The sequence below is a fragment of the Xyrauchen texanus genome, chromosome 50 (assembly GCF_025860055.1).
Source record: "Xyrauchen texanus isolate HMW12.3.18 chromosome 50, RBS_HiC_50CHRs, whole genome shotgun sequence".
In the NCBI taxonomy this organism is placed as follows: domain Eukaryota; kingdom Metazoa; phylum Chordata; class Actinopteri; order Cypriniformes; family Catostomidae; genus Xyrauchen; species Xyrauchen texanus.
The window spans coordinates 1,305,103-1,319,114 of record NC_068325.1 but is presented as its reverse complement, the minus strand read 5'-3'; the positions used below and the strand labels follow the sequence as shown (position 1 = coordinate 1,319,114).

Sequence of the window (14,012 nt, the reverse complement as noted above, 5' to 3'; positions counted from 1 at the left end):
CATGTGGCCTTTTATATCTCACTCGTTTGCAGTTAAATTAATATGTGGCTTTTATTGTAATGGTCTCGATGAAGCTTTATAAAAAGATTGTATTGGTTGTAATTAGTGGGCTATGCGTTTCGATTTAATTCTGTTTAATTCCGATTTAATGCTAAGAACTTTGTTTGCTTGATTCATTTGAAAAGTGTGCTTTATAGTGTTATCAACTGTCCCGTATTTTAAGAGCGAAAAAGCTCGAGGGCCCCGAAAGCTCGCTCGAGACGAGATTCACGAATCGGTTCGATTGAATCACCCAAATGAATCGGTTCAAAGAACAACTCATGCGCCAATCGGAGATCACGAATTTGTGCAAACTTTGCAACATGGCGGCAGACCGCATTGACGAGTTGGCAATCATGGAAAACTCGAACCGAACCTCTCGTCCCGGTTTCTGCAGCGATAAATACTCTCTGCTCGTCATTGTTGGACAGCCCGGTCCGGATGGATTTGTGGATTTTCTGGTGTCAGAGATTGAAAGAGGTAAAGTGTTTCTGTAATTATGGGATGGTGATTGAATGAGAGCTTCCCTCGCCCATCACTCTCTGGGTGTACGTCATGAAGAGGAACAATCCCTCAAACAAAACAACAACTTTATTATTATCGTCGTCAGTCTGTATAGCGTGTGCTGCGTGAGGAAGGAGTTTTAAAAAGCAGTTGAACAAATATGCTGGAATATAAAGATGAACTGAGGTGTACTGGCTTTCTCCATTGCTAGTTTAGACCTTTAGACCTCTTAACTCAATCTACATCAGTCTGCGGGACCGTATATAAAAGCCTGAGTCATGCATAGATCGACGGACTGTTGTATTTTCATTGAAAGCCTCTTGAGAACTGTCATATGAAATGAATGACACCATAACAACTTAGTGAATTTTAGCTCTATGTCCTTTTTGTTCAAATGACCTCTTTCCATTTGGTCAACTAGATAGGGTGTAAAATTAGGTTAATGCACACAGAACACTCATATACATGTATTTACTGTTGAACTTGAGTTCTCTTTCAACCATAGAAGAAATCTTGTTAAAGGACTAAAATCCATGTGAGGAAGTTCTCCGAAGTTTTTACTGTGCTCTCAGCAGAAGATGGTTCATGACAGAGAGACCACATACTAAATAACTGCTTGTGTAAATGCGCAGTGACGTGCTGAGTATACAGTCTATGACAGATTATAGGAAAAGCATTCAGTCTAGTCTTCTATTGCTGCCATATTATGAGTTGGAGTCTTTGTGAATCAAAGAATATGTTATTTCCTTCTGTTTAGAGGTAGACCGATATATCGGTTTTACAGATTAATCTGTGCCGATAATTGCTGATATTTTTATTTCTTTTATTGTATTCCTCTGTGTTACTCTAGAGCATTGAACAGCATTGTAATGGAGCATGGTATACTTTGTTTTTGCATGTTCCGGATTGGCTCGTGCCCGGTCGACCGCGTTGTCTTTTTGACCGTGCGTTCAGACCAGAGGAGGCAAGAGCGTAAAAATTTGCTCTGGCTGCCCTGCCAACAACCCTATGGAAGATTCGTGGATGCTCTAATATAGTTGAAATAGGCGGCAACGTTCGTTCGGAATGCTAGGTTTTGTGAACTATATTTAAATGGGCCGCAAAATATCCGGTATCTTTTTTTTTCCGACCTATTACAAGTAGCGTATATCCTCATGAAATCTTTTAAATGTGAAAGTAAGAAATCGATCGATGGCAGAAAGTAATTAAAATGATGGTTGTTTGTTACCAAAATAAACAAAATAAAATACATATATCCCTGTTAGCAAACGGGGACAGATCGTATATTACGGGAAAACCCGCCACGGCAATAATTTGTTTTCTCCTCCATTTTGTCTTCAGAACTATTGTTTTGGTGGAACCAAAGTTTACACTGTTGTGTTCTCTAGACTTCACTAGAGCGGAGCACTTCTATATTCCAATAGGTTGCCGCCGAACCACGTCGAAGCTCATTACCATAATGTTGCCCGCACTTGAACTTTCAACGCTTCTCACCACAGAGAGACGCTTGCTGCCATAGAAAATGAATGACTTCCGGTCGATTTGACGCTCTCAACGCCTCTGGTCTGAAAGCACCATGAGTATACTCTTCTTACCGCGAGCGAATACGAACGTGTTTGACGCGTGCCCACTAAAACTTCTTTGTGATACTCTTTTAGTACAGTCAATAGTAGGTGCGTGCGTCAGCCGAGGACCGCGTGTGTGGGTTAAGGAAATGTAGGTGGTGCGCAGTAAAGCAGCGCGGCTGTGCTGATGATGCCATTTGTGTCACACATACTGTGCACGGAACGATCCGCGACGTGGACACCCGAAGTATACTTTGGCCTTTAGAGTACCTGGTGTTTCAGGCTTGTTTATAGTTAGGCCTAAATGTCCTGTGTTATGCACAAAATCGTAATTTATTCGGGTTATTATTGGTATTTTGGTTGAAATATGTGTGTGCATATATTTTGGATTGTAGTAAGGAAAAACTATGAATTTTTTTACATTTTATAAATCGTCCTATTAATCGGTTATCTGCCCTTTTCCACCACCTTAGATTAGGGCTGGGTATCGCCAGCCACCTCACAATATGATACGTATTGCGATACACATGTCACATTTCAATATATCACGATATCATCATGATTAGATTTCGCTTTCGATTTTAATTTCAATTAACTTGGCTATATTTCAGTTATAATATCCGTTTTGGTTGCAGGATGAAAGAAATGATCTTTTAGCTAATGCTGTTATTCATTATACAGAGGACCTTCTAACTTGTTAAGTGACGGCCATATCAATTTAACAAATGTTATTTTATCATTAGTTTTTCCATAATTTTGGTGTCATTTTAGCTTTTTTTTTTTTTTAATACTGCCCATTTATTACATCAATAAATATGATGTACTAAAATTACATATATTATATTGCATATATACAGTATGTTGTTACATGTTTGTTGTTTACATGCCTAATTTGAAATATTTACAACAGTTTATTTAGATATGTAGAACAGGTGCTAAAACTGTACTGTCTCTTTTAAGACCAGAGGCAGGGACTTTGACAGTAGTGTTTGTTTGGTCGAATGGCTTCTTTCAAGCATCCATGCTATATGTGGTTAGAATTAAATGTTTCTTTTGTTGTTTTTGATAAATATCTTACTGTAGAGAACAAAGTATATTAAAAAATATACCTAGATCCAAACGTGTGAGAGAGGCCCACCATGTCTGTGAGAGAAAGCGTGAATTCGGCAGGATCAGTTTCAGTTCTTTCGTGCATCATAGCATCTCTGACTGCACTGAAAATATCACGATACATGTATCCAAGTATCGATAAAATATTGTGATTATTGAATTGTATCAACACAGCCCAACCTTAGTTATTTGTATTGGCAAAATCACTATCAGTTGACCTCTATTACTGTTATTACCATCATAAAGGGCTTTAAAAGATGTGCTGGACAGGGTTCTTGGCCCATGGATCTCAAAGCACATAAAAAAAAAAAACTCTGTTCGCTCTGCAGAGCATAAATAATGCATCTCGTTTACTTCAGCATAGCTATCCCAACATGACTTCCCTTTTCAGACTGTGCACTTGAAATATCTCTGAGCATGTTATTTTCAAATCTGAGGCACTGACGATATGCACGTAGGGTTGGGTGGTACACCTAAAAAAGGTTTATCATGATATTTTTCAGTTTTGATATTCATGTAGGCTATGTGCTCTGTAATGGTTTAAACCTTGTTTCTTTCCAAGCAGAGGAACCATTATTTCAACCAAACAGCCATTGTGGTTTAGTAGATTTTAAGTGTTATGGAAGAACTGAAAATGTAGCTGAATAATATGTTAATGTTTTCAACAGTTTTTTTAAAATGCTCATAAGGAAGAATATTTAATCATTTTCATTTATACATACTAATGTAACAAGATTTAACTGCAATATTAATTGACTGCTCAATTAATCAAATAATCAAGCTTGCAGTTACAGCTGGAACAGTTTACCAATCGTGAAATGTGTCAATTATAGCAGTTCATGTATTGTTGACTTATTAAAATATGAATGGAAATAATTGTCATTTTTGATTTATGTCATAATTTCACAACCCTAATATAAACAGAGCCTATATATATTTTACTAAATATATTTTTTTACATTAATACATGGAATGCCACACAAATATTGCATAAACATTTTTGACCACTGGATCAGAGATTTGAATTGTTTCACTGAATTGGACAGTTTGAACTGATTGATGGAAATTAATCAAGCTCACCGAGTCTGGTGCAATTTATGGAATAAAAAGCACATTCAGATCATTGCAATATTCACAATGTTGCTAATTTTATAATGAGCACAAGACTATATTGTGTATTGGCTATTCTAAATATTGCCCAACCCTTCATAGAGTATGTTTTGCTGACTTGTTTTTTCGGTCAACTGTTTCTTTCGACAACCATAAGCAATAATTTTGCCAATGAACGGCACAGTTATATATAACTTTATTTGCTTTTGCAGATGTTCCTTCCTTATTGTTCTGTTTTAGCAGTCCAAAGTTCATCTTTCATGTGTGCAGCTTAAATTACAGCAGACTATCTTCTGTTTTCCTTTTTGATTTTCAGTCTCTTTATCTGTGAATATACTCAAGGGCCTTGTGACCTGATATTACAGACACACATCCTCTTTGTGAGGTTGTCATCATTTCCTTTACTTCCTGGTCAGACACAGGGCTTCTTCCACTGCTTTAATCTGACAGAAGAAATATTTGTTCCATTTTAAATGCTTTAAACACCTACAGATAGGAAGTTGCACTGTAATTGAACACCGCTTGTGCAACCTCATTTGTTTTTACCATTTATTTTCAAGAAAATTAAATACCACCATTCCAAAAAGGCTGCAATCATCATGGCTAGTGTTTCTTTTTGTTTTTAAATGTTAATAGTGCAAATACAAGTTGAGAGCAAAAAACGCTATTGCTAAAGGGTCAGTCATAACACTTTTTATTGGTTAATCAATAAACCAATGTTGATGGCCAATACAATATCTAGAGTGTATCTGCTGATTTATGCATAATACAGGTTAACAACAGCCAATGAAATGTACACAAAATTGCTGAAAAGAACTCACTACGCAATATGCATTCAAAATGTAATGAGCAAGCTCCACAACATTATCATGTCAAGCACAGCAGCGCCGTAAAAGATCAAACAGTCATGACATTTGAAATGTTCAAGAATTAAATGGTTTACTTATGTTTTTGATTGGGTCCAAGTGTTTTTATCTGCTCAATTCTTCAATAATAGTTCCTTTGCAAACCTTTAATCGTTTTATGATCAGTTCACAAGCAGTCCACGATGACGAGCCTAAAAAATGCACATACTTAAGTCCAAACCCGGTGAAAAGATGCACACACACAGGCCCACTGAGGTGCGGAATAGGGTTGCAGTGGAATTCCACGGTTTGAAAATTATCAGTTATCATGTCATGTACATTTGGTTATCTACGGTATTGAGAAAAAAAAATGCAACAGGACGGAGAATCTCACTTGCGCGTGCTCATCTCCTTTCCTCCTTGTCTCCCTGTCAGTCTCGTCAACTTGCAACACACACACGTATGCAGCGGAGAAAATGTCAGAGAGAGGCGAGGGGGTCTGACGTGTGTGTGTGTGTGTGTGTGTGTGTGTGTGTGTGTGTGTGTGTGTGTGTGTGTTAGAGTTTCAAAGCAGTGTTTCTCAACTGGTCTATTTGGACTGGGTTGCGGACAGCAGGGAAAGAACAATGCCATAGTTCTCCGATTGAAGATACTTGTGGCCGCCAAGTGATAGACTATTTAGGACTGCCGAGGCAGATTTAATGATAATCTCGCAAACAGCTAAAGCAATATATGGCCCGCGGGCTGGATCAGGCACTCCACATGGTATAATGTGGGCTGCGGCTCATTTATCGTTTTTTGAAATTTCAGTTAACTTGCATTGGGACCTAATGCATCTCCACAAGCGTTTAACATGCTCAGTGTTGCCAGATAAGAGATGCATAACCCCCAGTTTGAGATATATAATTGTGCAAATTGGAAATATTCTGCCTAATGTAATACTTACTTGTGCAATCTGGCAACCATGCACGCTAGTGCGCTTTTTCTATCTCGCTTTCCCCCTTGAACAAATTTAATTTAGCGACCTGTAGTGCAATATTCTGCTCAAGGAAAAGTGTTATTCGGCTACTCTGTGTCCATTCTTGAGGCAGCTTGTGATGTTTGGTGCTATTTTGCAGGTAAACCTTCTCAGTGATTAAATTAAATATAAAAGTAGATCTCAGCATCATTGACATGCGAGCAAAATCTAGCCAGAGACGAATATGTAAATGTATTTTTTATTTGTGCAATTTAGAAATGTTGAAGTCCCTTTGCACCAGTATATTAATCTAACTCTTGCAGTAATCATTTATCATATTCATGCAGTCTGTGTTATTCAGTTGTGTGCTGAAAGTCAAACCATCCTGGAGACCCGCATCATGACTCTTTTAGCATGTAAACGGGTAATGTTTTAGAAACAAATAAGTAAACTCGTCCACTTTGCGACAAATATTAAAAGTTCTATAAATTATTATTATTTTTATTTTATTTAAACAGACCCCTGATGTAGAGATTGTTAAATTGAATAATACATTAACAGGGAAGTAGAGATGGTCAAATCAATTTATAAGCTCAGCCTTTATTCAGTTTTTTTAATGCCTGATAGAAAAGTATCTACATTTGTAGAGCAATACAATACTTTAGGCAATAGCAGAATAGTCCCATTAGTCACAGATACACTTCAGAAAATTTAGTACACAACTATTTCTGGGCTTAAAAGATATAACCAAATCAATGCAGAACATTGTATCTCAGAAGGAATGCAATGTGGCCCCCCATGCACTACTTAAAGCCGATGTGGCCCCTTTACCAAAATAGTTAAAATATTAATAATTGCACACATCACCTCTACAAATTTGTTTAAGGATTTTACATGAGTAAAAGTAACTGTTATATTTTGACAAAATGTAATGGTTTCATATGAAATAATCTAAAAGTAGAATCTATTAGACCTCATTTTATATCAACAGTGGCAGTTGTAGTTAAAGTTTCAAGATGTGTTTCAGTATTCATTTTTCATAAATGCAATAATTTATTATTATTATTACTATTATTTAAGACTAGCATACTGACCTAACTATGGTAATGAGGAGCCTTTCCTTCATATAATATGTGTATAAAAATGGAATATTAGGTAAAAAATTTGATAATAATGGGCTCATACAAGTAAATATGTTCTTAAATTTTTAAATGTTTTTGACATTTGATGCATGTCCTTGTACTGGAAAACCATGAACAAAACTATGCAACATAAAAGGAAATGCGACCCAGGATACATTAAATACAGGTTATTTTTAATCTGTGGCAGGTCAACACTTGATTTCCAATGTAAAATCTGTCCTGAAGCAAAACCAGTTGAGAAACACAGAGTTAAAGATACAGACAGGAGCAGTACATGTTAATTATTAATAATCATAGGACATTACTTTAAAAGCTCACACAGCTGATGTTATTTTTCATTTAGTAGTTCATTTAACATGTAAACTAACATGCTATAGTTATATAACATGTTATAGTTACATTTTTATCATGTTTATAATTCGATTTATTAATACAATTCTGTTAGCTTTCTTATTTTTTCTATTTATTTTTCAAATTTTTTTTACACATACTTCAATAAAATAAATGGTTTCAAGTTTCAATTATAATAAAATGTTTGCTCAAAAATAAATAAATAAATAACCCTTCTGTTTTCACTGATAATGCTAATTGTGTAATACCGTATACCGTGAAACCGTGATATTTTCTGAGATGGCTATCATACCGTGAAAATCTCATACCGGTGCAACCCTAGTGCGTGTGGAAATGCATCGAAACAGTCAAAGTCATCCATCTAGTTCATTTTTATATTCACCAACAATTAAAAATACTGCAGATGTGGGGAAAAACGCATCTATGATGTGTTTGTGCTCAAAACAAGAGGCAGCAGCCAAATGAAAGAGAATAGCATCTCCTCTTCAGAGTTGTAACTTGACACCGCGTCTTTAAACATGACAGCGATCATTGATGTCTGTCTGGTGCATGTTTATTGAAAAAGGTTCACAGGATGGCGAGGAGGAGGTGAGAACTGGCTGAGCAGTCAATGTAAACTTTTAATGACACAAATGAACAAAACACAACATAAAAATGCTTTCCAGCATAACACAAAACACAAGACTTCTGCATGCATCTCTCTCTCGAACTGGCGTCCCCAGCTCCTCTTTATCCCTCTCCCAGCTGATTGGGCTGATCCACGCTCTCCTCGTCACATTTATGTACAAAACGAATTCAAAATAGTCCAGATGGGTCCCCTTTAATTTTCAGGAACAGTTAGCCACACAAGGCCGGTCTGTCTTGCGCAAACTGAGCGCCAGTGGGTGGGGCCAAGGGTGCGATGGCACATTTTGTGTGATGTGAAAATACAAGTGAGCAATGCCTTGTGATGACACATTTGAGTTCTGAAATTTACAGTATGTTTTTAGAGTACAGTTATCAGTTATATGTCAAAATATCAAAGACATTTTTATTTCATGACCCCTCTAATGGGAAATAAATCAAACGGTGTAGATTAGGTACTGGCTCAGGCACCATGATGGTGAGAGGGTTAAATTGCAGTTTAACAGACGGCCAAAATAAGAAATATTTTATCTCAATCTGATCATAAGTGTCTTATTTGTGATTTGGGCTTGTCTTGTAACTCAAACAGTGCTGCTTATTCTTGACAATCAGTCAACACATTTGACACTTTCATAACCGCTGCCAGTAATCTGGTTTAAATTAATTTAATGATGTAACTCTCTGAACGTGTACTGATATTCTGATGTATTTCAGCAACATCTGAGAATCATGAAGTCATTGCTGTAGTAGTGGGGTTCTTCTGTATGAGTCAGTGGTTAAAAGAGGTCATCTTATTTTGACTCTGGTAAAGAGCTTTTTGTTTCTTTTTGGATTGTGCTTAACCCCTTCCTGCTGTGCATCTCTATGGGTTTATTTGTGTCCAAAGAACAAAGATGGATCGAATCAGGATTCCAAAAGCAGGAAGATGCATTTTTTGGTCGGCTATTCTTTTAAACTATTTTCTCATTCTTCTAATGTGGTCATAGTTTCAAACTCCTGAAACCTGAAGTTCACCCAGTTGTTTCTTGCCAAGAGACAGAAACTGTTCTTAGCAGGAAGTTGAATCAGATGCTTTCTATCAGTGTCTGGCGAACAGATTCACACTGTCTCTTGTTCAAATGGAGTGAATCTGTTTGCTAGAGTCTGATAAAAAGTGTACTTATTTAATCAGTTTAGGTCATGCTCCAAAAACGTTGTTGATTTTATAGGGTTGCATGCAGTGTACAAAACAAACTTATTGCCACATCTACCATGTGAAAGTTTAGGCTACCAGCCATTTACACTTCCTACCATCCATAAAACTGTATTTTGTGTTTTTTAAGAGATATATTTTTATTCTTATGACCATAGAGCTGTTCAGCTGTTATGTCAATTTGCAGACAAACCCTGAAGGCCAGTTCACCATGGTTTTACTCAAGAATTTCCTATGTATTTTTAGAATAGGGAGTAAAAACGGATCTATGGTGAAAAATGCTTGGTACATTTTTTTTTCATGTTTTGTTTTAGAACACAAATTGCACACAGTCAAACCTCAATCGTGGCTTTTGAAACCATTGTGTCTTTTAAAAATGCAAGTTGCTAACCCATCGCTAAATAGGACAACAACAGTCCTAATTTTGTGAAGCACGTAGCTCACATGCATATGGTAGTTGTAGTCCTTAATTTGCATTGTGATAGCAATGTGTGTTTTTAAAAAAAACAAAGTGGCTTCAATGATTGTTTGAGGTTTGACTGTGTGTGATTTATTTTCTAAAACAAAATGTAAAAGTGTATTTAATTAATGTTAACCAGAAACCTTATTTTACTCATAAATATAAAACCACCATTAAAACCTATAGAAAAGTCCATCCTCTAAAAATGTCTAATGGTAAATCTTCCACTGAGGTAAAAGCTGTTAGAAGACGTGCAATAATTGTTTTCCGTAGTATATGGTTAGATTTGAATTGGCTTATGTCACTTACTTGAGCGAGGATCTGACCGTATTGTTCTCACAATACTTGTTTTAAGCCATGTATTATGTTGCAGTTCCTAATAAAGTTACTGGCCAAGTGGTGAGTATTTCTTGCCAAAGACAATTTTACTCTCATTTAGCCTTTGATGAGTGTTACTTGGACCTTGGATGTATGTCAGAATTAGTACCATAAACTAAAAACTTCCCTTACAACCAGATGGTAATATGATATTGTTGTCTAAGACTCCTAGATTACATAAACACAGACTGCTGTTTGTTAGCGAAAGGACATAAAGGCAGTATGTTGAGTTGGACAGTGAATGCGGCCCATGAATATTTGACCCTTTGCTTGTGCTGGTTGCAGTCTGACTGCTCTGGATTTATCTTTTTGTAGGTATACGCTCTTGGGATGTTGACCTGACCACCTGCAACCTAGATGAACAACTCAAGCTCTTTATTTCAAGGCATTCTGCATTCTTCTCAGAGGACCTCAAAGGTAAGAATTAAAAAATATACGTTATGTGTACTCGTATGCAGGCCCAGACAAAATCTTTTTTTAGGCTTTTCTTAAATTTTAGGGGGAAATCTTCGGAATTGTGTGGAATGGATTTAAATAGGGGTGGCTCGATACTATTTTTTCATGTCCGATACCAATTCCGATACCACAACCTTGAGTATCTGCCGATATGGATACACTACCATCATTTACTCCCTCTTAAACAATTAAGCTGTTAATAACACATTTGTCAGGAGAATGCACTATGCTTAACCCATCCATCTAAAAAGCATCATGCTCAAACAGTGCAACAAACGTTCTACTCCCCTAAAGGAAGAAATAAAGTAGCCCACAACATGACTCAGTTGTGCAATACTGCTGCTTCATTTTTATTTACATTTTCCAAACAGAACTTGTTGCAGCATTTTTAATTAGTCAGCACAATTCAAACATTCAAAATGAAATTTAAAGTGCAAATTTAAAGAATTATAATTAAAGTCATATACTGGATGTAACTCACCACTCAATGTAGTAATACCTCTATTGTGAACCATAACTTAAAATAAATAAAAACATAAAAAATAATAGTGTCTCCATTATACAGTACAGTAGAACACAGTACAATAATTAAAATATTTGAACTGTAAAACACCTGTATAAAACAGTATGAAATTCCAGTATGAAAAGATACTTACTTGCAATGTAAACAAAAATATAAGTTTTCCCCTAAGACAAAAGAGAGCAGTAGCTGCCTCACCTTAAAACTGTCACAAAAAACACTGACTCTGATCACTGACAACAGTTTTTAGGTCGTATTCTGCTGTGTATGCACAGAGGGCCCGTTTCTGTGCAATGAGGCTCTCGATCATATTCTAGGTACTGTTCCACCTCGTTCGTACATCTTGATGCAGACGCTTGGGGGGCATATTCAGCTCCACTTGACTGTCCTCCAAGCATGAATAGGCAAGTGTTGAGTGCTTGAAGTGACCCACGATCTTTCTGCCTATAACCAGTGCATCACTTATTCTGCACTGTGCTAGCAGTCCCTCGTTCACAATAAGTTGCAGGGTATGCGTGAAGCATCCCAAACTGGGAACTCAAAGGCGATCCATTGCTTTTATTACGTTACTAGCATTGTCTATTAAAATTACGTGGACTTTACTCTTCTCAATTTTCCGTTGCTACAGCGATGGACTCTCCTGTGTGTGAGCCACGAAAGTGTTTAGCGTGCAGCACTGCTTTTTGCAAATTAAAGCTTGAGTCTATTCACTGTGCAGTCAGGCTTAGTAATGACATAGGACACACGTCTGAGCTCCATGTCAGTTGTGAAGCTAATCATGGCAACATTTTCTAAACATTTTTAAATGAATTCACACACCTGCTTGTACTTATTTGGGACAGCCGTGTCGGAGATGAAATGCCGGTTTGGCATCATGGAGCGAGGCTCCAAATACTCCATTTAAGCGTCGAAAACCCATATTCTCAACAACAGAAAGGGGTTGGTCATCCAGCACAATAAAGTCAATCACTTTGTCCGTTATCAGCTTTGCTTCGTTGCTGTTTGGGGGAGTTTTTCACGCTTCTGAATTGTTTCCAGCAATGTTTGTTCTTGCGGCACACTTTTCTTCTTGGCACTCGTTGCTGGATAAATTCAACATACTCCTTTCCATGATGCTTCTGCAAGTGTTTAATCAAGTTTGTGGTGTTGAAGTTTCCAACGCCGCTGCCACCTCTTGAAATGCTTGCGTTGCATAAATTGCACTCGGCTTTGTTTTTTTTTCTTCCTTGAGTTTAAAATAACTCCACTCAGCTGACAGGTCTCACCTATCTATCACTCACGTTCTAGCTACTGTTCACGTGACGCCAGTGTTTCCAAGTCCGAGTTTTTCCTCCTCCTGAAACGCGATTGGACTGAATATCGGATCTGCGCACCCCTACATTTAAACACAAAGCTGAGTGAACTACACTCTTATTGGTAGCTGCCTGAAAGCAGTTTATTATTGAAAGTGTTTATTAAATAAAAAAGGAAGGGGAAGAGATGTGTAAACTTGAGAATTAAGAACCCAATTCTGTGAAAAACTTCTGCTGCAGATTCTATGTTGTCATGCTCATATATGTTGAAACTCTTGTGTTGCACGATTTTCTAAAAATCATATTTGTCGATTATTTTCTTTGAAATAGTAATTGTAATTTCAAAGAATAGAATTGACATTAAAATACTTATTTTATGTGGGTCATCTGCATGCCATATTCTTTACTTTGCCCTGAATTCATTTATTATTGTTACAGCCTCACTTTGCAGCTTTTAGAGTCAACCTCACTTTGGCCCTCTTAGCAAATTGAAAACTTTATTTTTTATTAAATTAGCCTTTACATGGCAAGAATACAACGGACTTGTCATTTTTAGTTAATTGTGGCAGCTGTTATTGTAATCTCAATTATTTATTCAACTAAATGTGCAGCCCGTTACTCCATGTTGTATTATTTCATGGATCTGAAGCTGGGTTTCTATCCACATATTTTAATGCAAATTGTGGAATGTCGCATAACAAATGCTGAATGACAAATAAAATGACCAAAATGCATGATTTGCATAAATGTTTACGCACGCTTGAGGTGGATACAGTTTTTTATCAGTAAAAAGAATGTGCTCAAACTGCGATGGAAACACATTTATGTAGAAATGCAGGGGAAAAAGTTATTCTTTAAAAGACATGCACAAAAACAGCAATGGAAACACATTAACCAAATAAACTCAGAAAATATTTTTTTCCATAACCCATAATGAAAAACCAATTACTGAGGAAAAAAAGGAATTGGCAAAAAAAAAAATATATGTATATATATTTATTTATTTTATTTTTTTTATAAATAAGTGCATAAACTATGACGGATGGATAAAAATTAGACCTAGAAAATTATTTTTTTAGGAAGACATGCGCAAACTACTCTATGTGCATGAAAAAAGTTACATTACTTTCCCTAAACAAGTAATTTGCTAACTAGCGGACCAATATCATTGCATAGCATGTAAAATATTGCTCTGGTTGTTTTGAAATGTCAGATCCAAGGTCAGTTATCAGAGTGATTGGCTACTATTTATTAGGGATGCACCATTACCACATTTTCTCTTCCAATTCTGATATTGGAAATCTCAGTATCGGCCGATCCGGTTCCGATATCAGTGTTGTTTTTTTGGCATAATCAGTTCAGAATATCTTTACATTACTGTGTGGAACTCTTTAATATGTAAATAAACACAAACCTCTAACTACACATTATTTCAATATAAATGTGAAGCTTATTAAGAAACACTT

The 14,012-nt window shown here is 36.5% G+C and overlaps 1 protein-coding gene across 1 annotated transcript in view; it reads left to right on the top strand.

Annotated features, from left to right (window-relative positions):
- The first annotated feature begins 371 nt into the window (after positions 1–371).
- map1sa (microtubule-associated protein 1Sa) overlaps positions 372–14,012 on the top strand; it is a 31,915-nt gene continuing 18,274 nt past the window's right edge. The window contains exons 1-2 of the mRNA XM_052124542.1: positions 372–519; positions 10,594–10,695. Of these exons, the coding sequence (XP_051980502.1) occupies positions 396–519; positions 10,594–10,695 (226 nt within the window). The 5' untranslated portion in view covers positions 372–395. The remainder of the gene's footprint in view (positions 520–10,593; positions 10,696–14,012) is intronic.